At 45.5% G+C, this 26,972-nt stretch overlaps 1 protein-coding gene across 1 annotated transcript in view; it reads right to left on the bottom strand.

Moving 5' to 3' along the window:
* Nucleotides 1-26,667, bottom strand: part of LOC148016723 (uncharacterized) — a 35,726-nt gene extending 9,059 nt beyond the window's left edge. Inside the window, exon 1 of the mRNA XM_087664578.1 lies at nucleotides 26,147-26,667. Within this exon, the coding sequence (XP_087520704.1) occupies nucleotides 26,147-26,629 (483 nt within the window). The 5' untranslated portion in view covers nucleotides 26,630-26,667. The remainder of the gene's footprint in view (nucleotides 1-26,146) is intronic.
* Nucleotides 26,668-26,972: the final 305 nt, after the last annotated feature.

Below are 26,972 nucleotides of genomic sequence, written 5' to 3'. Positions count from 1 at the left end.
ACATGCTGAATAGTAAGAACAGTGTGCTGGACAGTAAGAACAGTGAATTCTGCACATGCTCGACAGTAAGGGATGTTGATCTGGACATGTTGTACTGTTCATATGCAGCTGGGATTTACTTAGAAGAGATGAAAGCCAACTGTTCACACGTTATGTATTTTGGAGCATTACCATTTTTGTAATTTTCTATCTTTTAATTGATAAAGAAATACCGAGAGGTGTCAGAAGTGGAGCAGCGGTGGAAGCATAAACATGTGCTGAAATAAACTGCTGAAACACAAGACAAAAAGAGAGAAGAAAAGAAAAGAACACGATACAGATGAGAACTCAGATGTATGCACGGGAAATGGAATCCATATATCTGAACACGAGACAGTCGCATACAACAGTGAGTCACTGGCTGCATGGGCACGGGCACTGGCACTGGCACCGGCTCCTCTCTCCACAGAGTCTGCAGATGGTGAAGATGATGATGATACTGACTAAGGAGGAGCACTGAGTATAAATAGGCTGAAAAAGTAGGGAGCAATAATGTTGGTCGGACAGCATTAATGCTGGCCGACTGGTGCGTAAAAATGCTCCACTGGCATAAAATGCCACACCAGAAAAATACCTAAAATACCTAATAAAAATGCCCAGCCCAGCCCAGCCCAGATCAAGCTCAGACTCACACATGAGCTGACAAATACTCTGCTAACACCCTCTCTCAGATCATGGGTGATCTGATACAATACAATAGTACAATGAAAAGGGATCAGAAACTATAGAACATAGAACCACCAAGTAGAACCATGGATACCCAAGCAGTGGGTGATCAAGCCACCACCAAGGTGCCTCGGAGAGAACCTGATGTCGATGTCGATCGTACCAAACACCTGAAAATAGAGAAGATCATAGCATGTCTCTGTGTCCATCACCAATGTCTCGTAGTAGCATACAAGACCATCCTGTCAAAAATGCCCCTGAACATAGGTGACCATGGATTCCCCGCCTTTGGCCAGACCACCAAAGTGTCCCCTCATGTGAGCTCCAGACGAAAGCCTCCCGCTCTCTATCAGATAACCAGCTCAGCATGAACCTGGATGTCAATTCCAACTCCAAGATTGGATTCCGCCAGACTGAAGTCGATGCGTCAGAGACGTCCCTCTCTGGAACCTGTGCACCTGTATAAAAGTATAGATGAGGCGCGACTGCCCCATCTGAACACCCGCTCACACTCCCGCTCTGGCACAAGAGAGTCATGAGGGATGACCTCATCACCACCACTAGAAAGCAGCCGAGGAAGGGGCCACCAAGTCCTTCCCGCGATCCGAAGAAGAGGATCCCTTCCGCGCCTTGGACTTCACCTTGGTCGGAGGATCTGAGTCGGAGTCTGATGAAGGAGAGAACTCATCGGTAGAGTCAATATCCCGCTTCTTCTTCTGCTCCTTCTTCTTGGAAGCCGCTAACGTCTTGCAGTCCTTCCGCAAATGTCCCTTCTTGCCACAGTGGTAACACTGGGCCTTCGACTTCTTCTTCCCGTCACCCCTCTCTAAAGCTACATAAGCCTCACCTCCATAATGTGCCGGAAGCCGCCTCTGTAATCTCAAGGATGTCTCATGCTCAAGAAGCATCGAGGTCATATGTGTAAAACTGACAGGAGTTGATGATGTCTGCGCCCGCAAAGCATTGGCCACTCCATCAAACTCCGGGGGGAGCTTGTAGAAGACCGTCCCGACGAGATGCGCCTCGGGAAGAGCAGATTGCATGTGCCGAAGCTGGTCCTGTACCTGTATAACACGAAGAAGAAAAGACTAAATAGTGTCTTTTGGCTCAAACTTCATCTGCTGGAGCTGGCCATAAAGTGTGACAGCCCGCATGGTGGAAGGTGCCTTGTACATCTGCTGCAACTTCTGCCATACTTCAGGAGAGGTCCTACAGGAGGTAACCGTCGGTAAGACCGCTTCTCAAATGTGGGACCTCGGCCCCATCCTACCAGTTAATGTCTATCATGCAACCTGGCTACTACTGGGAGAAAAGTATCAGTCCGCCTTCTCCCATCCACTCGAAGATATGGTCTGCCACCTGGCTCTTCACCTCCTCCTCTATCTATGTCGTCATCCAGTCTCCTATGTGAGAGGTATGAAAGAAGGTGTAGTTTGGTCCATCCAGTGGTGCTAGTAAATGGACCTTGCCGCTCCTTGATTTACGCACCACAAAGATTCCCACCTCCAGGGGTAGTGGAAACTCCCCGCGCTCCACAACTCTTAGGTAAGACTACGGCCCACTGCAAAAAAACTCTTGCGGTACCAGCTACGCCTGTCTCGGAAAAGTGTGATAGGCGGCATGGACGAATGAGCTGGTGGCTATATGGGGGTGTAACGTGCCCCCCTATCGACTGTCCAGGCGCGTTTTTAGCAGTCCATCAAGAGACGATCTAAGCAACGCCGCCCAGCACTCCCATGGAATGTTACAAGGTTTGTCACCTAAGGTTTCCCGAGTTCGCCTCGCAACGGAACATTCATGGCCGAACCCACTAGGATCGACCTAAAACTTGGGTCCCTAGTGGTCAAGGTCTCTTGACAGCATTCTAGCATCGGGTCTTGGATATCCTACTTTATGCAGCAATACCCAAGCCGAAGCAGACCCATACTGAACTTGGTTCAAAGAGAATGGGAAACGAGAGGGATATGCCGCTTAGCCTCTCTACCTGTAGGGCATAGTCTCATTCTGGTCCCCTAAAACGACATGAATTAGGATTCTAACCTAACAGTTTCTAAGGGTCGGATATCGGTAAAACCTTGTGAGAAGCCTTCCAGTTCTCTGGGACCACCCTACCATAGGACAGACCCGTCGAGGGTTCTGCCCATCCGCTTCCCTCAATGGAACATTCGTGGCCAAACCCACCAGGATCGACCTAAAACTTGGATCCCTAGTGGTCAAGGTCTCTTGACAGCATTCTAGCGTCGGCGGGTCTTGGATATCCTACTTTACGCAGCAATACCCAAGCCGAAGCAGACCCATACTGAACTTGGTTCAAAGAGAATGGGAAACGAGAGGAATATGCCGCTTAACCTCTTTGCCCGTAGGGCATAGTCTCATTCTGGTCCCCTAAAACTACATGAATCAAGATTCTAATCTAACAGTTTCTAAGGGTCGGATATTGGTAAAACCTTGTGAGAAGCCTTCCAGTTCTCTGGGACCATCCTACCATAGGACAGACCCGTCGAGGGTTCCGCCCATCCGCTTCCCTCAATAGGCGTTCTTTAGTTATCTAATTAGATACTATCACATTTATGTGTGACATTAAAAATCACCTTCCTTAATTAAGCCTTTTAAGAAATAGGATTTGTTCACGTAATTTATGGCACAAACACGAATACAGAGCAAGCAATTGTTTTGACAAACAAGTTCCTTAACTTATTTTCCAATTAATCTTTGTCTCCTGCCCATACAGGAGAAATTATATTTCCATTCTGCCTTACAGAAATACCCGGTCCAAATCACATGGCACCATAATTTTCATCCTTTATCTAGAATAGGATCTTCCAACGCCACAAACATTGGGCTCACGGTAGTCTTCAACTTCGTTTTAGACTTGGCAAGGGGTATCCAGAGCTCCACCTGACCCCAAGCGGCCTAGGAGTGAGACACAACTTCCATGGTTGGCATTTTCACCACTCGACCTTCGGCCCGTGAATCGAGCAGTGTCCCTCTCGGGTTGAAGCGCGGTGTGAGCTTGGAGATGATCCACACGCGCAAAATATCGTTTCCTCAATTAATCCAATTAAGAATCAAGCGCAAACAAGGCAATCAGCCTAATATCATCTTCCAAGAAAACATTCCTTTATTCCCATGGCAACTTGTCGTCACAAACCCCTGCCATGAATTTACCACCAAACACAAGCACTTGGAATAACCATCCAAACAACAATCCAACAATCAGTTGAATGTAAAAGCATTTAGGATGTTATCTGATCAACCAACAAAAGCAATGGTATTCTTTTTCAAACGTTGCAAGAATAGTCGCAATAAACTTTCCATCGCATATTTACTATCCCCCTTGGGATCTAAGCGATCTTATGCAAAATTTACTTAACACTCCCTCCCTTCGCCTGGGGCATATGTCAAAGTTTCAAACATTGCACAAGACATAAGTTCTAATAATCACTTACTTTGATCGATAACCGAACCTTCTTCCCAACAAATACAAAAGCATCGGTCTTTCCTTTGACTTAGGGTTTCCTAATCCTTGAGCTCTTTATTTGCCCCGGAGTTGTTGTTTGTATCTAGCCCAACCCCGAATAGGATTGATAAACATAGTAGCTATCAGACGGATCTCAAGGCATCTCAGTTTTTAATCCTTATGATCGTTGTTTGTATTAACTATGCACAACATCAAGATCCCAATGAACTAACAGTTCGTGATATCAGCGAGAGCTTGGGCAAAGATCTTAGATTTCGAGATTGAATTTCCCCTAGGCTAGATTACTTACCATGCAATCAGTCAAGCATGCAAGCTACAACATACTTTCAATGTGGAAAAATACATATCTATTATTTTCACGAAAGGAGAGTCGACAATACCTTGGAATGCTATTATGCTATGTACAAATTTGTTGCATAGCATCTAGTTTACTTCTCTTGATATCCGCACTTTGCAACTTTATCTTTTGAATATTTGGGATGAACTTTATCCTTTCAGTTAAACCATCCTCGTGTGGCATAGTACGGGCCTAATGCATCTCATGCGGAAATCAAAACAAATATGCGTCAATTTGGAAATGCATTACTTACAACTAGTACCGCAGTTGGATTGGCAGTGATGTGTTCGCCCAAGGCTTCGTTGCTTGTTGTGGGATTGGCATCCGCACGTGACATTCTCTGCTTGGGGACCATTCTCGATCTTCGTCCCCCTTAAGACGCGAATCACACAAGACTTCAGCAGCCACTTGCTCGAGAAGAGGAACAATCAGCTTGCAAGTTAAGGGATGAGCTCCGGGAAAAGAAAAGAGGAAACGCATGTGTCCACCCTCTAAGGAGGGGAAGAGAAGAAGATCCTTCAGAGAGTCTCTCTCTCTCTCTCTCTTTCTCCCTCTCTCTCCCTCTTCTTCTTCTTCTTCTTCCTTGTCTCTCTTCTCACCTCCCTTTCTTCTTCTTCTTCTTCTTCTTCTTCTCCTTCTCCTCCTCCTCCTCCTCCTCCTCCTCCTCCTTCTTCTTCTTCTTCTTCTCCTTCTCCTCCTCCTCCTCCTCCTTCTTCTTCTTCTTCTTCCTCTTCTTCTTCCTCTCTCTCTCTCCCTCTCTCTCTCTCTCTCTCTCTCTCTTTCTACCGTATCGTCCTTTTTCTCCATTACCATGGGGGGGTTTTATAGGTGTTTGGGAGGGGGGTGTGAAGGGTGTGGTATGGACTGGCCCTCTCTCTCCCTCTCTTTGCCATGTTTCCTTCATGGCGGCCATGCCAATGGCCACCTGGCGATCTTTGGGAGATGGTCGACCGTCGATGCCTTCAAGGCTCCATCATCTTCCACTTCTTTCCCTTCTTTGTTGTTGTCATTCCCTTCTTCCTCGGCATCATCACGTCATCTCCCTCCTCTTTCCTGTTGACATCATCATCTTCCTTTCCCCTACCACTTGTCGGAGACGACGGGAGGGGAAGGAATCAAAAAAAATTTCCCCTCTTATCAGGGGTGGGGAGGGATGGATGGAGGGAAGGTCACCTGTACTGGGTGGGGATCAGGGGGGATGGTGGGCGAGGGCGGTGGTGGGGAGGGGGGGAAACGAGGGGTGGTGGGGTGGCCGGGGACACCCGGCGGGTGGTTTTTTTTTTGGGGGGGGGGGGGGGGGATGTGGGCCCTCGGGGGAGGTGGCTTGTGATGCCTCCATGGGGGGTGGATACGTAGACCCACGGTCCTGCCGGGTGGGGCGGGGGGGGGAGGGGGGGGACCATGTAGTGTTCTACCAAGGGAGGGACACTCACTCTCTTGCTCCCTGCTGCCGTGGTTGTGTCTAAGGGGTTGGTTGCAACCCCCCTGTTGCCTCCCCCTCTGTCGTCTCTAGACCCGTGTGAAGCCATCCACATACACCTGTGGCCTATCAGGCCTCGGCAAAGCCATCTTGGCTCCGAATCGTGTACAGTCTGCTGCCTGATGCCTAAACTCATGGCAACTCGCGCACTGCCCTAGCTGCCCAGTCACAATAACCTACTGCTTGAAGGAGTATCCACCTGCCTCAATCTCTAGAAACTGTGGTATATTCTTTGTCTCTTTCACTGCCACCCGTACCTTCGAGACTCCTGCTACTGTCACTACGTCCGCGAAGGAGGCCAGAAGGACATTGCCAAAGAGCTATCCGAAGTCCTCCACTAGCTAGTGATACTCTACCGCTAGTCCATGAAAGAGTAGGGTGACCGGATGTCTGAGGAACCTGTTGTGGAGTGCTTCGCCTCTATTGTGAAGCCACTGTACAAGGGAACCATGTAGATGGCCCCCTTCGTGGAAGCATAGGGTGAACTGGCCACTAGCTCTCGGGCTGCATCTACTGAGGTGAGTCGTACCATGAAGATCCCTTGCCCAATGAGGACCACCTCCACGATCTACGCAGGGTGGAGTGAAGCCAATCTCGAAGCGTGTGGAGTGAAGCCAATCCCGAAGCTGAGCCTTGGATGGGGAGTATCCTACGACCTGACCAAAGATCAATGTTTCTTTTAGCTTCAGCTCTGTGGCACAAACTACTAAGAGTTGTTCCTCGAAGAGGACAACATGCAAGGTGTTTGACTGGGGGGCACCGTCTGACCAAAGGTTTCCATTGTGTGTCCCTACTGAGAAACATGCCGATCACACTGCTGAACTACCGGGGGGGAGTATTGCTGCAAATGGAGGGAGCAACGGAAGGGGGGGGGGGGGAGGGTTTTTCTATTCTGTTTTCTAATGATGATGGAGCCACTAGACGCCACTAGAGATGTTTCCAGACTGAAGTCACGTGGGTGAGACGCCTAAAACTGCCGGTTGAATGGGATGGGGAACAACGCAGAAGTGGGGGGGGCTGGGCATCAGATTGGGGAAACGTAGAGGGGTCGCAATTGGGGGGCAAAAGAGAACATTAGGTTGGGCGTTTGAATGGGGAATAGCATAGGATTAGGGGGGGCTGGGCGTCGGAGCAGAGCCAAGGCGCGGGGGAGGGGGGGGGGGGGGGGGGGGGGGGAGGGCAGCGTTGTGGGAGGCAACTCGATGGCGCAACAGTCTGGCGGGGGGACAAGTACAGCGGGTCACAGGAGGGGACATGCGGGTGGGTCACGGGGGCGTTGTGGCAAGCCAATGGGAGAGACAGGGGGGTAGCGGGGGCACGGTGGCAGGTCAGCGATGACGGGCAACGTAGCTAGCGCATAATATATAGTGATAGGGTGGTAAATAACCTGATTCACACTAATTACAACAAGCATGAAATTCATATAACCTAAAAATGCAAATAACACTCTATTGGCCCCAAAGTTGGCACCCCTTGCCATATTTCTTTATCTTATATTGCAAATGAAAGAAGTACAACTAGGATCCTCTAACCTCCTTCACTAATCAAAGTGCCTCTTGTTATTAAAACTAACCAGCAAGCCTCCAACCAATTTGCCTCTTGGTTTGCTTAGGGATTGGCCTTCACCTTGCTCTTTGAAAGACATTCAACCCCAAATCCGATATTGGCTGATTGGCCTCTTGAATCTCCCTGAAATTCCTCAATTTCAGCTGTTGAAATTCAAGTGCTAAGGCCATTAATTCTCAGCATGCATCCCGGAGCAGCTATCAAAACCTAATTTTTGCTGTAAATTAGAGTTTACAAAAGAGATCGACTGAAATCTCTTCCTCTAATGACTCAAACTACTAAAAAACGATGAGACAACTTGAGAGATTGACTGAAATCTCTTCCTCTAATGGCCCAAACTACTAGAAAATGCTAAGATAACTTGAGAGATGGCTAGTGATGAGAGAGAATGATGTAGAGAGAGAAATTTCAGTGAAAAATACTTAAAAACTACTATTACCTTGCTCAAACAGCCATGGAAGCTGTCACCTATAGCTTAGCACCACCAAAAAGACTATTGCCCTATCCTATATGTTGTCATTTGTACCAAAAGGACCTGGGCTCCTGTCACCTACTCTTAGAGGGCTCCAAACAACTGTCACGTGCTGTAGGGTTGATCCTTAGTTGCTACAAATCCCATTAGCAGCCTTTCCTTGCTCTTTAACAGCCTCCTCCTCTCTCACAATGGCTAGAATAGACTTTCACCAACCCCTAAAAGCGTTTTTTTCACTTGCATGGGCAAGCTTTTGTCACTAAAAAGATTGATCATTTCACACATTTGATCTTGCAAGACCTCAAAATCAGCATGGAATGTACTGGAGCATAAGTTCACAACACGTAACAAGGCCAGAATATCTTATCTCCATAGAGAGTTGGCCAATGTGAACATGGGGGGGGTCGCACAGCAGCCCCTTATATTTGTGGAGTTAGAAGACCTCTTGCTGCAAGAGGAACAAACTTGGAAGAATGTTGCATGTAAAGGAAAAATCAAGTAAAATGCAAAAAATCAGCGAAAGGGTGATGTTGGATAGCCATCAAATAAGGCCGGGGGGGGGGGGAGGGGGTGGGGTGCAGCAGCCCCTTATATTTGTGGAGTTAGAAGACCTCTTGCTGCAAGAGAAACAAACTTAGAATAATGTTGCATGTAAAGGAAAAATCAAGTAAAATGCAAAAAATCAGCGAAAGGGTGATGTTGGATAGCCATAAAATAAGGCCGTCCAAGACATACAAAAGTCTAAAAAGAAGGGGAAATGTCATTATTGCAAAAAGCCAGGTCATATCTTAATGAATGCTGTAAGAGATTAGCCAAAGAGAAGCAAAAGGACTCCAGTTTGGCTGTCCAAGAGACATCAACCAACAAATCTATTGACGGTGATGCTTCAATCAACTTTGTGGAGGACTATGCATTTCTGACTTGCAATTATGATTCTTCACTGGCTGATTTAGCATTTAATGCAGCTAAAACACAGCAAACATGGTATTTTTGACAATGGAGCTTCAAAGCACATCACTTTTAGGAAGTGTTTGTTTTCCTCTTTGCATTCAGCCCCTACTAAAAAGTGTGTTGCGAACGGCAGTAGTTGTGATGTTTGTGGCAGTCATCTATGCTCAAGCCACTGTTAGAAGGACTCCTCAACACAATGGTGTTGCTGAAAGAAAGAAACAAACTTTAGAGATGACTCATTGTATGCTCAAAAGTAAGGGGCTACCTCATAAATTTGGGTTAGAAGGCCTTCAGTGTGCAAATCATGTGTTGAATCGTGCACCCACTGAGGCACTAAAGACGACTCGCCCTGTTTGAAGCTTGGCATGGCAAGAAACCCAAGGTTAACTACTTCAAGTATTTGGTTACATAGCCTATGCACATGTTCCAAAAGAGCTTCCTAGGAAGCTTGCTTACAAGGCTGTAAAATGCATATTTATTGGCTAGAGTTCGGAAAGTAAGGGATATTACTTGTATGGCCCACGCACAAAGAAAGTTTTTGTCAATAGGGATGTCATATTTGCTGAAAATGCTGCATTTTCACATGATTAGTTTCAAATGTCAGTCACACATGACATTGGTGATATCTTGAAGGGTCTCTTGCCACTTTTTTTGGAGTCCATGCCTACTGTAAATGGCCAACAAACATAATACAAGTTTTTATTGCACCATATGACCTGAACAACAGGGTATTGATGATGGTTTGTCACATCCAATGAAAGATGCGGTACAACATGAAAGGACTCTTGTAAATGCCACAAAAACAGTCCCAAGATGGCTATTACAAACTCTCTAGGAGAGAGAAATGGATGCTCCTTTAGCTCAACGCACTAGAAGGGCTGCTAGACATACACAACACATGATGCAAGGGGGAGTCCATTTGGCTGATTTTACAGAAGTAGATGATTATGATGAGCATGTATTTATGAGCTCATTGTTGGATGACGATGGGCTAAACAAAGCTCTTTATGGTCTCAAACAGGCTCCTTGTACATGGTACTCTAAAATTGACACATATTTGGCCAGCAAAGGGTTCAAAAACAGTCCAACTACTCCCACTCTATACATTAAGAATGAAGGGGGGGACTTGCTGATTATCATTGTTTATGTAGATGACATTACTACTCACTAGACCTTCAGAAGCACAAATTACAGATTTCAAGGCTAAATTGAAACATGCATTTGCTATCTTAGATATGGGCTATCTACACTATTATTTGGGGATTCAATTCACCCAAAATCAACATGGTATCATCATGTCACAATCATAGTATGTGGATAAGATGTTACATAGGTTTAATATGCAAGATTGCAAACCTATGTGCACTCCTATGGAGCTAGGCTTAAAGTTGTCTATGCATAATGGTGAAGAGATGTCTGATGTTGCAATTTACGACCAGACTGTTGGGCTGTCTTATTTATCTTTGCAACACACACCCTGACATTCAGTATGCAGCATCTTAGGTAAGTAGGTATATGCATAGCCCATAAACTATACATTGGCAAGCTGTTAAGCGGATCTTCAAATACTTGCAAGGTACTTAGTCACGTGCATTATTATTTCCTGGGTGGGAGACTTGCAATTACAGGCTTACAATGATTTAGATTGGACTGGTGATGCAAACACTAGGCAATCTACTAGTAGACATTGTTTCTTTTTGGGCCATTCATGCATTTCATGGCTAAGCAAGAAACACCCTGCAATGTCTACCTCATCCTGTGAGGCTGAGTACAAGGCAACCTTCATAGCAACAATGGAATGTGTATGGTTGCGCAAATTGTTGGCTGATCTACATTTACCATTGGAGGGTCTTACACCCATTCTTTCTAACAGTCAAAGTGCTTATTGCAGTGACACAAAATCCTGTGTTTCATGCTTGCACAAAACATATAAATGTTACAGAGATTTTCGCCAAGGCACTACCTCATGAGAAGTTTGAGGCTTTTCGCAAGTCCTTAAACTTGCTACCCTTTGGTGATCATTCCTATACCTAACCACATGGGCACTACATGCGGGTGCTAGAATTTGCCAATTCTATGGGCAGTGCCCAATGTTTTGGCCTTTAGTTCTTTTTCAATTCTTAGTGTGAACACAACTATTAGAGAGAGGTCTGTCTTAGACCTATCTTGTACCTTTCATTCTCATTCTTTCAATTCAGCAAGTACACTCTACTCTTTTTCTTCAACACACACTCATTGTCTCTCTTTTCTCCTCCATAGCTGACTGTCATTTTCCAACACAATCTAGGTCTTGGGACTCACTAGATTAGGTGGTGACTCATGGACAGGAGCGCACAACAAGACTCTAGAGGGTTAGGGCCCTCAAAACCCACCATAGGTTCTTCTGCAACATGTTTACTGCATTTAACAGCTGGCTGCACATTAGAACATGGTACCATTTCCTCAATACACTGGACCATTTCCTCTTCCGCATCAGAAGCTAGTCCCAAGGCCTCAAACTACCTGATCAATGAAGGTGGTATTCAGTCCAGCTATAGCGGAGGCTGATCACAAAAAATATGTCTAGCTCTCTCTTACACAAGGCTCCAAGACAACCTCCCTGCACCTGAAGCTGTACAGTGTTGAGATATTTGCAATCACACCTACTTCAGTCCCTTTGTGAGGAGCAGTGAGGGCTCAGGACCAGAATGCCATATGCACAGTAGGAGAAAGTACCCCCACTCAAATCCTATAAAGCATTGTACTTGCACTCTTTTTCTAATGCAATGATAGTACTCTTTTCTTTCCAGTAAAGTGTCATGTCACTGTCAATACACAAGATTGTGTTTATGAGTCCAAGTCTCAATCTTGAAACCTAATTCACTTGTGTAACAATTTGTCCTAGTCAAGGTCAATGTCTTCATGAGTTTCTTTTTCCTCTTTCAACCTAGGGCTCAAGACCAGAATCCCATATCCACAATAGGAGAAAGTACCACCACTCAAATCCTATAAAGCATTGTACTTGCACTCTTTTTCTAATGCAATGATAGTACTCTTTTCTTTCCAGTAAAGTGTCATGTCACTGTCAATACACAAGATTGTGTTTATGAGTCCAAGTCTCAATCTTGGAACCTAATTCACTTGTGTAACAATTTGTCCTAGTCAGGGTCAATGTCTTCATGAGTTTCTTTTTCCTCTTTCAACCTCCATAGCTTCCGTATCTACCATGCTCTAGATCCCACGTATTTCACAAAAATGCAGCAGCATGATTGCTCAAGAAGTTTCCAAGTCTGCTACACTCTGTCCCGGTCCTGCACCACCTGCCTGTACCGGATGCCTCTTGCTCTAGTCATGCATGCAAGCTTGAGCCTGCAGTGCCTTTGCATGCTGCCTAATCACAGGTGTCTATCCTGTGCCTGACTGCAGAATAGCACACAGATCTGTTTGCACTCCTTCCTGCCCGTATAGGGTCAGCGCACAGGTCTGGTTGCACTTCTTCTTGCCTGTACAGGTCAGCACCTGTCCACAGCCTGTTCTGTATTCAGCGACCCTGCCCAACAGCTCCAACACACAATCCTTCGCCCGCTGACAGCCCACAACGCTCTGTGTGTGTGTGTGTGTGACTAACTCCGGCAAGAGGCATGCCAGAGCTGGTCAGTCCACTTCACAGAGAATCAAGAGTTTTGACGAGATTTTGTTGCATGGGCCCAGCCTGGCCTTTGCTGCCAACGTCTCTAGTACACCATCTTCAAAGAAGTCTCCCAAAACTACAAAGGGATTAGGTCGCTGATGTTCGGGCCATGAGGAAGAAGACCCACTTCTAGGGTGGGAGGTAGAACATGGATACTTGCGATCCCATGGAGTGATGACTCTACTGGCAGCATCAAAATCCAATTGAGCTAGAGGGCCATGGGTGCAAGGCGATGACTAGCTCAATTGTTTTGCAATTGCTGTTAGGGGAGTGGTGGATCCTTCGCAAGAGTGGAAACTCAAGTGGTAGGTGCTGTGGACATGGAAGTCTCCTTCGCTTTTCCCTTATTGCGTCAAGCTTTCACCCATCCCTGTGTTTCCAAGTCTGAAGAAGAAGTTGGCTGCTTGCTTTAAAACTGACTGGGCTGAATAATCTGTTGTTGGGCAAAAGTCGGAGCCATGTTTTGGTCCTTGTCCATGGGCTGATCCACCAAGGTGCTCTTTTGATCTGCGCATTTGCCCATGAAATTACCCAATTGACCACACAAGAAATAGTGACCAGCAAAAGTACGCCACTTGAGCTGGAACCAAAGAGGCTATATGCCGCACAATTGAGGTGCAACCAATTGGATCTCTTTTTGGCGGTATCCCACAATATGCATAGTCTGTTTCTATTGGCTACCTTCAGACTTGGGGGTACCAACACAGTACCTGTGCCAGCCACGGCCTAGTAAACAACCGGCCAATTCTCCACTTCCATCCATACGGGACATTCATGCTTGAGTAAACATTGGAAATTTGCTATTGAACACCATGAGACAATATGCACCAACTATTTATCAAAGAAAAGGGGGCTGCTTTTTGAGGAGGAGATCCCATGTTGAAGTAGAAAGGAGTACAACCTCATAGAATCCACATGAACCAACAAAGATCTCCACACAATCAATCTTAAGGATAGATGTCAGCCACACTAGTGGATCCTCACGAGCAAACAATCCAGTTGTTGAAGAAGAGAATAATACCTCACTCATGAAAAGTCCAAAAGGAGCGAAGAACCTCATTAGTATGCACTTGTGTATCCAAAATCTCCTCCTACATGCAAGCAAGAATAGCTGGGTGGTTATGCTCAACATATTCCTTCAAGAGAATATTCACAAAGTCGAGCAACTTTCCCAATTTGGTTCTTTCAAATCCTGCAAATAGAAGCCACCTAAACGTATGAGCAAGACAAAGAATCACCGAAGTCAAGGGCCTCAAAAGCAATAGTAAATTCATCATTGGAGATGCTTGTTGTGTTTGACAAATGGCTGAACAACGAGGGAAGCAAAACCATCTCATCAGTGCAGGGGACCATATCTTCTTCCATTGCATCTTCTTATACATCCATGTTCGAACCCCAAGTTTGTGATAGTCTGATCAATACAATCCATAATCAAGCCCACCATGAAGGAAAGGGAGTTGTCAACGGCAGCTCATAGGACACCTGTGGCAGGGGAGCATGAGGCTTTGAGTAGGACGGGAGGGTGCCAGTAGGCCTATCACATGACCAAGCAGGGGAAAGCCCAAAAACAAGGCAAGGGGACAAGGGGGTAAAGAAATACTCGTCTATAAAATTCAAACACAATCGTACAATAAATGCATAGATTGATAAAGAAACACGATTAGGGTTAGGGTTAATACAGAGACAATGAACGCAAAAGATAATGAATGAATAGATACAATAATCAATGCACCAAACACACTATGCAAGGTGGAAAAAACCCCCAAACTCGTGTCTCGAGGATTGGGTTAGAGAGTATAGGCAAAAGACTGTGTCATATTTTGATAGACCTCGAAACATAGCAAGCAATGAACACATGAGATAATGAACATAGCAGACAATGAGCACAAAAGATAATGAATGAATAGATACAATGCTCAATGCACCAAACACACTATGCAAGGTGAAAAAAAATCCCAAACTCCTATATCTCAAGGATTGGTTCAAAGAGTATAGGCAAAAGAGTGTATCGTACTTTGACAAATCTTGAAACACAGCAAGCAACCTCCTAAGATGTTTGGCAGCAGCAAACGCAGCTCTATGATGACTGGACCTGTGACATCTGGGTAGTCGAAATAGATGAACAGCAAAAACAGCAAGTATTGATGATGTGGCAGCTTGGCAATGCAGCAAATCTGGTAAATGCAGCACAAATGATGACGTTGCAAATCAGGCAGCTCCAAAAACCACAAATGCAAATGTGGATGATATGGCAAGTCAGGCAACTCCAAGAAGAGCAAAATGCAGATCAGGCTGATTGTACAATGCCATAAATGTAGGAATCTGGCCACATGGCAACAAGCGATAGTTGGAGAAGGTGCAATTTGCAGTCGCCTAGCTAGACGGCAAATTGGAAGGCTGGAAAACAATCTTGAGCAGCAGCAAAAGGCTAGACAGCAAGCACCTAATGATAAACAGTAGGCAGCAGCTCGAACTGAGACAACCTCCGCAAACAAGGTTTGGACAGCAAAGAGAAGGCACCTACAAGCTGCAAAAATGAGATTAAGACTGAGTGGTGGCAGCCTATCTATTTATAGATGGTCGGGCCCTCCAAATTAGAGTTTGGCTTATGGGACACAAACACTCTCTAAGATCTCATTTCTTTTAATGAAGCTTTCGAAAATTTGATTACTCAAGCTTGTTTCGGAGCTGTTTTATGTGGCTAATCAGCATGTGATGCATTTTTAGCTCAACACCATCGATTATTGGACAGCTTTACCTTTCAAGATTGTGTACATACATTCAATTATCTTCAATATTCATTTAGTTTTGTCAAAATATCTTCTTCTCTATTTTGCATTTTTGTCTACGTTATTGTGTTTTGGTTGTGTTCATACATTTTGTGTTTCCTCGATACCAACCCTAACATATCTTCATGGTGGTGGTTCCCAATGATTTGTATGTTACCATCGTTATATATTTCATTGCATTGAAGACCCATGATCTAAGAGAGAGTGTTAACGATGTACATATCATGGGTGTTTAGGGCACAATTCATGTTCATTATGAAAAATATGTTTACACGATGGATGGTTTCTTTTTCATTGGGCTAACTAATCCTTTGGAGTCTTGCTCCAGTAATCCTCTCAAGGCTCACTCTTTTGTTGCCTATCTATAGGCTTTCCTCCATTCTCATAGTAGTGTCATTTGGAGAGAGGAAAATTTAAGGCACTACTAGTGACACTATGTGCTAGTATCCTGGTGGTATTGTACTGTTCTTCTCATGCTTTTATTTATCGATTCCATTGCCCATTCATGATTCACTATTGGGTTCTTGTGTTCTTCTTTTTCATTGTTCATTGTGTCAATGTTGTGCTTTGTGTTTACTCACTTCCACTTCATTTGCACAATCTTACAACTCCCTCATTGACGTGGCCATTGTCTACACATGGAGGGGCTTTCCTTTTATACAACCCTTCTATACAAATCAATTTGTTCCTTCATCATTCTTTGCATTCCCCCTCCCTCTATATTTCTTGCTTCCATCTCCTAACTCGTAGAAGCACAAGCAAGAGACTTTGTGGCTATGCATGACCAAGCAAAGACTGATCATGAGTGACTGATCAAGAGACTGTCTTAGATTGATCAGCAATGAGCTCTATAGATACAAAGTGAGGAAGTTGGATAGAGTATGGGGTCAGAGAACAACATGGATACATTGTCGGTGGCCTATACCTTGTATACATCTCATACTTTTGTAAGATGGGTTTTAGAATCTCTTCCACCTTTTAGGTTCTTTGATCTTTCTTGAGTCTTGCAATTATGACTTAGTGTTTGACTGTTGTTATAGAAGAGCTATGAAAAGGCATTGCTGAAACTCACAAATCTACTAGCGACTAGTACTAAAAATAAACTTCTAGAATTTTTATTTGCCCTTCAACAAAGCAAGTATAACTTTTACTAAGCATTTGCGAAATATGCAACCAAATGGCTTAATTAACAAACACCATCATTTGAACACTTGAGTGACATTTTGAGATGATATTTCATGGAATAAGAAAAGAGATTTGATCCTATGAGAGTCCTAACTCTAAGCCTAGTCGAGATGGAAATAGCAAAATTGTGATTCCACAATCGATAAAATACTAAGATGTAAGTTAATCAGCTCTTCTAATGTTCCTGTCCATGACTAGCCAACATGTAGTCTTGTAATTTGTCACTTTCATCACTCACCCCTATTTGACTAGATTCAAGATAACACGTGCATATAATACCAAAATTGGATGGGACTTCACCGATATTAATAGATGCTAGGTCAAAGGTTTGGAATAAGCTTCAAGTAGACATTTACCATTTATAGAAATTGAGTTTTGGAAAATGTATGAAAATTACTTAAAACAACACGCAGCAACACAATTTGGAGTTGTTAAGTAAGTTGACTTTTTTTTTTCAAATTGAAATGATCTTGATATAAATGCTTTGTTTCAAGTAGACATTCACCATTTATAGAAATTGAGTTTGGGAAAATAGTGTTGGGGTAAAGGCGCCTCCGTCGTGCCGCCCCGTGTATTACTACACTGACAGTACCCGCCACTGCACACTGCAGGTGGCTGGCACCCGTCACGTCACTTTATTCTTTACATTCATTTTAGTGACTAGTAAATAAAGGAAGGCCTGGTCACACATTGTGACTGTTGGAGTTCCCATTTCTTGTCTCTCTCTTTCTTGCTCTTGCTCTCCCGCCATAGCTCGCGTGCAAGCTTCGATCCTTCTCACCTTTCAACTGGTATCAGAGCTTGGCTTCCTCTTGCTCGAGCTCGACTCGGTGCTTCTCTACCTTCGTATCGACTCCCTTCACGCATTGGATCTCCATCCTGGCAGCCATATCCGATCTCCCCGAGCTCCCGTCACTCCCCGGCTTCCCGAGCACCTTCCCGGCCTATTGAGGCACCTTCAAGGCATTGGTACTGAGGTATTTGATCATTCTTTCAGGGTTTTATTTCAGTCTACAGGTTGCAAACAGCAAGGGCAGCCATGGCTTCAAACCCTTGAAGTTTATTCCCCTCATATTGTGCCTTACACTTATCAAGGCTCAAAGAGGCTTGTCATAGGCCTTTGATAGGCCCTTCTTGAGCCCCCCATTACCCCCTTTCAGCCCATGTGGAGCAGCAGCAAGTTCAGCACCAACAGGGCAGATTGCACCATTTTTTTTCAGGCTGTTAGCACTCGTCTACTTCAGCTCCACACTTGGCCATTGCTTCTTGCTCTCTACCTTGATCAAGAGGGCTATTAGACTTCATGTTTGATGTCATTCAAGCTGTGGGCATTGGTCTTGATCATTCGGGGCTGATTTCTTCAGATTTGGGACTGTCATAAACTGTCATAACAGGCTGAAAACAGGGCAGCAACATTGGCATTAGCATTTGTTGCTTACACTCCATTCCGGTTGTGCTATTTGATGCCCGTATGCGGCCTACATGATGCCTAGTGCCTTGGGAATGTATGCACATGATTATGCCATGATTTTGGCCTGAAATATTGGCTGATTTGGGACTGTCATTTACTGTTATACAGTGCTGGAAACAGGGCAGCCACACTTGGCATTGGCATTTGATGCTTATACTCTACTCCGGTTACCTTGTTTGATGCCCATATGCGGCCTACATGATGCCTAGTGCCTTGGGAATGTATGCACATGATTATGCCATGATTTTGGCCTGAAATATTGGCTGAAATTTCTCAATTTTGACAGTCAAACTTGGCTGTAATAACAGTGGGCTGAAGGTACTTTGGATGCTTTGTCACTTACCTATTGGTACCGGATGTATGCTTTGGGATTTGCCATCATGTATCTGACATTTGGGGACGACTTTGAGCTCATGTTTGAATCTATGGAATGTATTTGAGCTATGCATAAGCTCCGTCTTGGTTGGTATTCACTGGCATTTGGACCGACTTGGCATGCTCTTGGACCGCTTATGCCTCATGTCTATGCTTGACAGTTAGGCTTCATACATTACATGCTTTGGTTCGTGATATATGCCGCTTGGTTCGTCTATGCTTTACCAACATTGGGAGCTTTGCCTTGGATGTATTTGAGCATTTCCAACTCAGTTTGATCATTTACTTGGTTGCTATCGGATGTCATTGAGTTGACAGAGATCTTATTTTGGGATTATGTATTGCTCGTTGGTTGCTTCCATCAGTTGCTTCATGTATGTCATGCTCTTGGGATGCGTATGACGCACTGACTTGGTCACTTGTCACTGGTACTTTGTCTTGGGTTGCTTGAGCCCTTAACTCGTTTGTACGCCTTTTGTGCCAGTGGGAGCATCTTGCATGCTTACTTGACCTTGAGCAGGGATTACATGTTATTGGAGCAGTTACATGTATTGGAGCAGTCTATGTCATTGAGCAGATGTATTGAGACTTCGGGATTATACTCCGACAATTGGATGTTGCATTGAGCATATGTCTTGGTTCACAGGATGCTTATGAGCTGAGTCTCAGTTTTGGATCCGCTTTCTTTTGAGCAGACACCTATTTGTGTCAGGTTTTGGCAGTTGGTTCTACATTTTGCCTAGATTGTCTGGAGGTGTGCCTCTTACTGGCAGATGCTATTTGACATCTCTTGGTGTTATGCTCATGTATTTTCACTGTCATTTGGCTTTGCTTTGTCCTCTTTATGCCGGCTTTGGACCTAGCATTGTTTAGTTGACATTAGATCCAGTTTTGGGACAGTTTGCTCTCATTATTGCAGTTCTGAAATTTATTACAGCAAGCATTTATTGGTGGACTGAGCAGTATTTTTTATGCTGAAATATCCTGATTTGGTGTACCGCACCTAGTACTAAGTGGGCAGCATCTTTTGGCACACTTTTCTCGCCATTTGGAGCTCATTTCAGTGGATTTTGGGCATTTTCTGCAGTAAAACAGCCAGCAGTTTTACATTGTCTGTGCATTTCCAGCCTGCATTATGGCGTCCTCTTCGACTGATAATGCCATATTTAACATCACAAAGTTGGATGGTACCAACTACTCTTATTGGAAGAGTCAAATTTGGCAGGTCGGTGCAGAAATCTCAGATTAAGCCACTTCGGTTGAGCGGGGAGCAGCCTGAAACTATGGACAATGACGACTGGCTTGAACTTGATGAGCTATGCAAGTCCACGATTGTATTGTCTCTCACTGAACAAGTACATTATAATGTATTTGAGGAAGCACAGAGTGCATGGGATCTATGGAATAAGATCAAGAATCTTTATGATAAGAAAAGTCCGGCGAGTCAAATGTACTGGTTGAAGCAGCTTATGGATCTGCGCATGAAGAATAATGCGACTATTTCTGCTCACTTGAGCCAGTTCCATGCTATACTGAAAAACCTGACTTCGCAGGATATCACCTTTGGAGAGGAAGTAACTCCTCTTTTCTTGCTTGGGACTCTGAATGAGTAATGGGATGTATTCCGCACTGCCCTATGTGCCTCTAGTGCTACTCTGAAACTGAATGATGTTGAGAGTGCTCTTCTGCAGGAAGAGGTTAATCGCAAAAACTTGGATGCCTCTCGTGTTTCACATGCTTTGGCAGTTAGAGGCAGGAATGACAAGAATGATAGTGGTCATGGCCGTGGCCGTGACTCGCAGAAGGGTCGGTCTAAATCTCGTGGAAAGTCGTGTAGTAAGTCGCGTGGGCGCAACGCTAATGTCACTTGTCATCATTGTGGGAAAAAGGGCCATATCAGACCACAATGTCATGAGTTGCGCAATGAGAAGCGCAATAATAAGGGGAAAGAGAAAGTGCAGAAGTCCTCTGATCGCACCATAGTACCTGCGAAGTCCAGCGTCAAGATTGAGGAAATTAATGTCACGCAGACCGAGGATTCAGATGGTGGTGATGAGTTCATACTTGCAGCTAGTTCTTCTGATGCCTCACACTTGACTGAGACACCTAGTATGTATGCACAGTGCTGGTTATTGGATTCAGGTGCGTCCTTCCATGTGACGCCTTACCGTGAGTGGTTTCACTCTTACCGTACTGTATCTGGATCAATCAGACTTGGAGATGACAGGTCTCTTGATATTGTGGGCTGTGGAGATATTCAGTTACAGTTTTCCACTGGCAGTTCCTTTTTGCTCAGGGATGTACGTCATGTACCTGCGCTTACGCGCAGTTTTATGTCTGCAGGACAGTTGGATGATGCAGGGTTTCATGTTTGTTTTGGAGATTCTGCCTGGAAGATTACCAGAGGCAGACTTGTGCTTGCTAGAGGCGCCAAGGCTAGCAGCCTCTATCCTCTTGTTGTATCTGGGTCTTCTATAGACCATGTTTTGGCAGTGGGCTCTAACTTTGGCATGCCCGCTTGGGACATATGTCTTTGAAAGGAATGAAAATGTTATCTAGTTTGCAGTATCTTCCGCCTTTGGACTATGCGCGTTTTGACTCGTGTGATCATTGTCTTTATGGTAAGCAGAATAGGTCTACGCATAAGAAATCGGGTAGGCCATGCATGAGTAAGCCCTTGGCTTTGGTACATTCAGATGTTTGTGGGCCCATGCCGTGTATGTCTATGGGTGGCGCGAAGTACTTTATTACCTTCATTGATGATTTTTCTAGGAAAGTGTGGGCTTATCCCATAAAGCAAAAGTCCGATGTCTTGGCAGTCTTTCAGCGTTGGCTTGCTCTTGTTGAGAACCAGACTGGGTATAGGCTGAAATGCCTTAGGACTGACAATGGGGGAGAATATGTCTCACGTGCTTTTGAGCAATTTTATGATGACAGGGGTATTAAGCGTCAGTTGACCGCCCCTTACACCCCCGCCCAGAATGGTTTAACTGAGCGCATGAACAGGACTATTCAAGAGCGTGTCCGCTCTATGCTTAGCCATGCAGGCCTACCACAGAGCTTTTGGGCTGAGGCAGTTAGTACGGCAGTGCATGTCATAAACCGATCGCCTTCTAGTGGATTGGATTTCCAGGTTGCAGAGGAAGTTTGGGCTGGTAAGCCACCCTCTTATGCGCATCTCCGTGTCTTTGGATGTGAGGCATTCTGCCATGTGCCCAAGGACAAGAGGAGTAAGTTGGATCCAAAGAGCATTAAATGCATCTTTCTTGGTTATGGTGATTCAGGAGAGATGGGCTATCGCCTATGAGATCCGCAGGCGCGGAAAATAGTACGCAACCATGATGTAGTCTTCCATGAAGACAAGATGCACAGGCAGCCTGAGAAGGTGGTTGAGATCCGCAGAGTGATCTTTCAGGAGGAGCCTAGAGCTCCTGAACAGCCAGTTGGACAACCTACAGTTGCAACAGATACTCATGGTCAGGGTGTTGGCCAGGCAACTGGGCAGGCAACAGAGCCTGCAGTGAGACGATCTGCTAGAGACAGACGTCCACCTGATAGATTTCAGCCCTCTATGCATTATGTTTTGGTTACAGATGCAGGAGAGCCTTTCACTTATGATGAGACTATGCACAGGGGTGACAGTCACTCCTGGGAGAGGGCTATGCAGTCTGAGATTAACTCCTTGCATAAAAATGAGACTTGGGATTTGGTTGCCTTACCTAAGGGCAAGAAGACTTTGCCATGCAAGTGGGTGTACAAGCTGAAAAGTACCCCTGGACACCCCAAGCCGGCATACAAGGCTAGATTGGTAGCAAAGGGTTTTAAGCAGGAGCATGGTGTAGACTTTGATGAGGTCTTTTCTCCTGTGGTTAAGATGACCACCCTGCGCTTGGTCTTGGCTTTGGTTGCTCAGCTTGACTTAGATCTATATCAGATGGATGTCAAGACGGCTTTCTTACATGGGGACTTGCATGATGAGATCTATATGGAGCAGCCTAAGGGCTTTGCAGAACCTGGCAGGGAGCACCTAGTGTGCAAGTTGAAGAAAAGTCTTTATGGCTTGAAGCAAGCACCTAGGGAATGGTATCATAAGTTTAATGCCTTTATGCAGTCACATGGCTACAGCAGGAGTGCTATGGATCCGTGTCTTTACACGAAGAAAGCCCGTGATGGTTCATTGCTTATTTTGGTACTCTATGTGGATGATATGCTGATAGCAGGGAAAGCTCATGATGAGCTAGATGCTCTTAAATCTCAGCTAAAGAAGAGCTTTGAGATGAAGGATTTGGGACAGGCCTCTCACATACTTGGTATGCGCATTAGACGCGACAGGCATCAGGGACTCCTCTACTTGTCACAGAGGGAGTATATTCATAAAGTCCTTGAGCGCTTCCGCATGCAGGACGTAAAGCCTATTGGCTGTCCATTGCCTTCTTATGTGAAGATATCACAGGCCGATTGTCCGCAGACAGATGAGCAGAGGGCCGAGATGGCCTAGATCCCTTATGCTTCAGCCGTGGACAGTTTGATGTATGCCATGATAGCCACTCGTCCAGATATTGCCTTTGCAGTTGGTGTTGTGGCACGCTATATGGCTACACCTGGCAGGAAACATTGGGATGCCGTGAAGGGTATCATGAGGTACCTGAAGGGCACAACAGATATGTGTATTTGCTATGACAGCCAGGATACAGGGGTCGTGGGGTACACTGACTCCGATTATGCAGGACATGCAGATAGTAGGAAGTCCACTTCTGGCTGTGTATTCACCTATGTTGGAGGGTACTGTCTCTTGGATGTCCAGGGTTCAGAAGCGTACGGCTTTGTCCACCACTGAGGCCGAGTATGTTGCAGCCACTGAGGCTTGCAAGGAGGCCATATGGTTAGGCCGTCTAGTTGCTGACCTTGGGATTGATGCTATACCTACACTGCATTCGGATTCTATGAGTGCCATTCAGTTGGCTAAAAATCCAATCTTCCATGCGAAGACGAAACACATTGAGGTGAGGTATCACTTCATACGTGGTGTCGTGGAGGACAAGTCTGTTGACCTTGTCAAGATCTCCACTGACGAGAATCCTGCAAATCTGCTCACGAAAAGCCTCACTACTGAGCGCTTTGCCTTCCTCAAGAGATTGATAGGCGTTGGATGAGATGTTGCCTTTCCTCATCCCTTGTACCTATGTACAGTTGTACTATCTTTTTTTCTTTTCTTTTCTCTCTCACTGGGACAGATTCACCTTTAAGTGGGAGGTTGTTGGGGTAAAGGCGCCTCCGTCGTGCCGCCCCGTGTATTACTACACTGACAGTACCCGCCACTGCACACTGCAGGTGGTGGGCGCCCGTCACGTCACTTTATTCTTTACATTCATTTTAGTGACTAGTAAATAAAGGAAGGCCCGGTCACACATTGTGACTGTTGGAGTTCCCATTTCTTGTCTCTCTCTTTCTTGCTCTTGCTCTCCCGCTATAGCTCGCGTGCAAGCTTCGATCGTTCTCACCTTTCAAATAGATGAAAATCAATTCAAAGAACACTCAACATCACAATTTGGAGCTATTAAATAAGTTGAAAGTTTTTTTCCCAAAAATTAAAATGATTTTAATACAAATGCACAAGGCTGTGACGAACCCGCCATGGATCCATCTGGGGGCAGGGGAGACCCACCCCGTGAACCCCGCCTCATGGGGTATCACCCACCACTCGGCGTGCTCACAAGCTTGCGGAGACGTATCACAACACGGCACAAGGATACAACAAGTGAGAGGGGGCTAAAAACGGAGGGCCCCTCTTGAGGACCCGAGGTTGTATTGCATGATGGCACGAAGGCAAGGAAGCATTTACAAGGTGCGAAAGCGCGAGGCACAAGGTTCACAGGCAAGGGTTGGCACAATATCAACCTACTCTCCAACACGACTTCACACCGTGAGTGAGGAAAGGGCTTGAGTGGCTCACATCCCTCATATACACCCCTCTCCTTGAAGAACTCAACGTCTTCGTCAAGTCCCCAAAAACCAATAGGTTGCCCAAAGGGTGGCAGCATGAGTTCAAAACGTCGGGGGTCTTAACACACCTCACTATCAAGGCAGCCAGTGTCTATCCGCTAGACTCTTTGACTACAAAATTATAGGGGTCTTTGCCAACTCGCTATATCAAGCCAGCCAGGGTCTACCCACTAGGTGCCATGCCCACTAACTCAATTACAAGTGTGGAACATGGTCTTTTTAGACTACAAGTAAGGAAACCACCCATTGACTTAATTACAAGTGTGGAGTGGCCCAGGGACACTGACTAGGAAGACTCTTTTATTGTGCACTTCAATCCATCCACCTCCTAACCAAATTTAGAAGCACAAAGTGGAGGGTAACTTGGTTAAGGCAAGCCATGCGCACTTTCCCTAACATAAGGTCATGGCAATATGAGTGCGTCGACCATGCCAATGGATTTGGAGGCAAGGCGGGAAGCTCAATAGGGAGCATCCCACACCATGAAGGCAAGGGCCCAGGAGGTGGCACCCTACAAAGTATGGCCCCAATTGGCCTCATCTGCCAATTCGTGTTCAAGGTAAAAGAGAGCATTTGACCACGTTGGAGTGGCCGCATCTCTCCACCTGCATGAGGCAACATTTGACCACTGCGGGGTAGCCGCATGCCTCATTATCTTCCAAGGGGTGCGCTTTGAAGTCGCACCCCCCCTTGAAAAGGGTTGGGCCTTAGTTGCCCAAATCTTCCTTTTGGCACGAGCTTTCTTGAGGTGGGCCTTGATTACCCAAATAATCATGTTGGCACTTCGAGCTGTCTCCTTGAAAAAGGGCCCATACTGCCATCTTGCGAAGGTGGCATGTCTCTTTGCACAGAAGGCGCAATCCAAGCACGCCGCATCATCCGTCTTCGTTCGCTTGGACCTTCAAGGAATGGGATCACCTTGAACAGGAATGCCCCAAGAAACACACGGTGCTGTTGCATGTCACCTTGAGGGCCCAAGGTTGTATTGCATGATGGCACAAAGGCAAGGAAGCATTTACAAGGCGTGAAAGCGCGAGGCACAGGGTTCACGGGCAAGGGTTGGTGCAATATCAACCTGCTCTCCAACACGACTTGACACCATGGGTGAGGGAAGGGCTTGAGCAGCTCACATCCCTCATAAAGGCAAGTATTGAAATACTTTTCGTGAACATTTCAGCATAAATAAACAAACTTTGAGATTTGAGATGATCTCGATTAAGAACATCAAAATTTTCCTATTTTCTGCAAAAAAATGGTCCTAAAAGGTAATAATGAAAATACATACCTGAATTATGCACTTTCTTCTAAGTCAATCTGATCCTTTCTATGTTTTCTTAACAATGGCTTTGTTGGTCACCTTTCCCCAAACAATTTCTCCTAAAGCTTTATAATTCGAGTGAAAATGAGTTCTATTTGGGTAGAGACTCCTAATGGCGACAAGCGGCTTTTCTCCTACAAGACTAAGACATACACATGCATGTGTGCATATTGTCTCAACTCATCAAGCTTTCCTAATTCACACTCTTTTATTGTACGGACAGCTTCGCCCGGGTCCAGTCATTGTCATTGTTTTCAGGGCCAAACATCCGTGGACACACTCAGCCATGGTCATTTATCTGGAGCTCAGAAACAACAATATATCACAGACTGAAAAAACACACCCGCATTAGCTTCAGCTGCACACCGCCACCATGGATGCCCTGCAGCCAACCCTGCGAAGGGGCATCTGAGTCCCGTTCATTCCTATATCCCTCTGCACGCTGGCGCTGCCCTGTATGCTGCGCCTGCTGCCGTCTCTGGAGCTCTCGGGACTGGATGACTGGCCCCTGGACGCGAATGGCACGGCGGATGTCGAAGCGGAGGATGGTGTGTGAGGTGCGCCAGACCCTGCACAAGGCATCTGCGAGGAGGTCGATGGGGCGGGTGGGGGTCTCATGTTGAGAGGAGAAAGGAGAGTAGGGGCGAGGGGCCGGGTCCTCGCCGCCGCTGGTCAGAGCATGGTCGAAGTCGAGGGAATCCAGTGGAGGAGCAGACGGCTCGAACCCCGGGCTGTAGAAGGGTTCCTGTCGTGGAGCCTGATGATGGGACGGGGGTGGCTGCCACAGCCATTTGCTTGAGTCCTGTTCTTCGTGCTCGTTCGCCATGGTCAATGATCCAGCCGCCGCACGAAGTAGAGGTAGCAGCGGTATTATTATATTATATTAGTCATAATACAATATCCAAGTACTACATTATTAGTATTATTACGTTATATTTATATTATACAATATCCAAGTACTATATTATTAGTATTATTATGTTATATTAGTAATACAATAATTTCTAATCTCTCTCGATCTCTCATGCATCTAAAGATCGTCACAGACTTCATGTTAAAACTTGTCATGAAGCACAAAAAAGCATAGTGGAATGGTACACAAGACATATCAATAAGGAATCCTTGTATTCATGATATCGAAAGATACAACATTGAGGGGCATCTCTACA

The sequence above is a fragment of the Lygodium microphyllum genome, chromosome 23 (assembly GCF_053477565.2).
Source record: "Lygodium microphyllum isolate KBCC chromosome 23, Lygodium_microphyllum_v1.1.10, whole genome shotgun sequence".
Classification (NCBI taxonomy): domain Eukaryota; kingdom Viridiplantae; phylum Streptophyta; class Polypodiopsida; order Schizaeales; family Lygodiaceae; genus Lygodium; species Lygodium microphyllum.
This window is presented reverse-complemented; position numbering and strand designations above follow the sequence as displayed.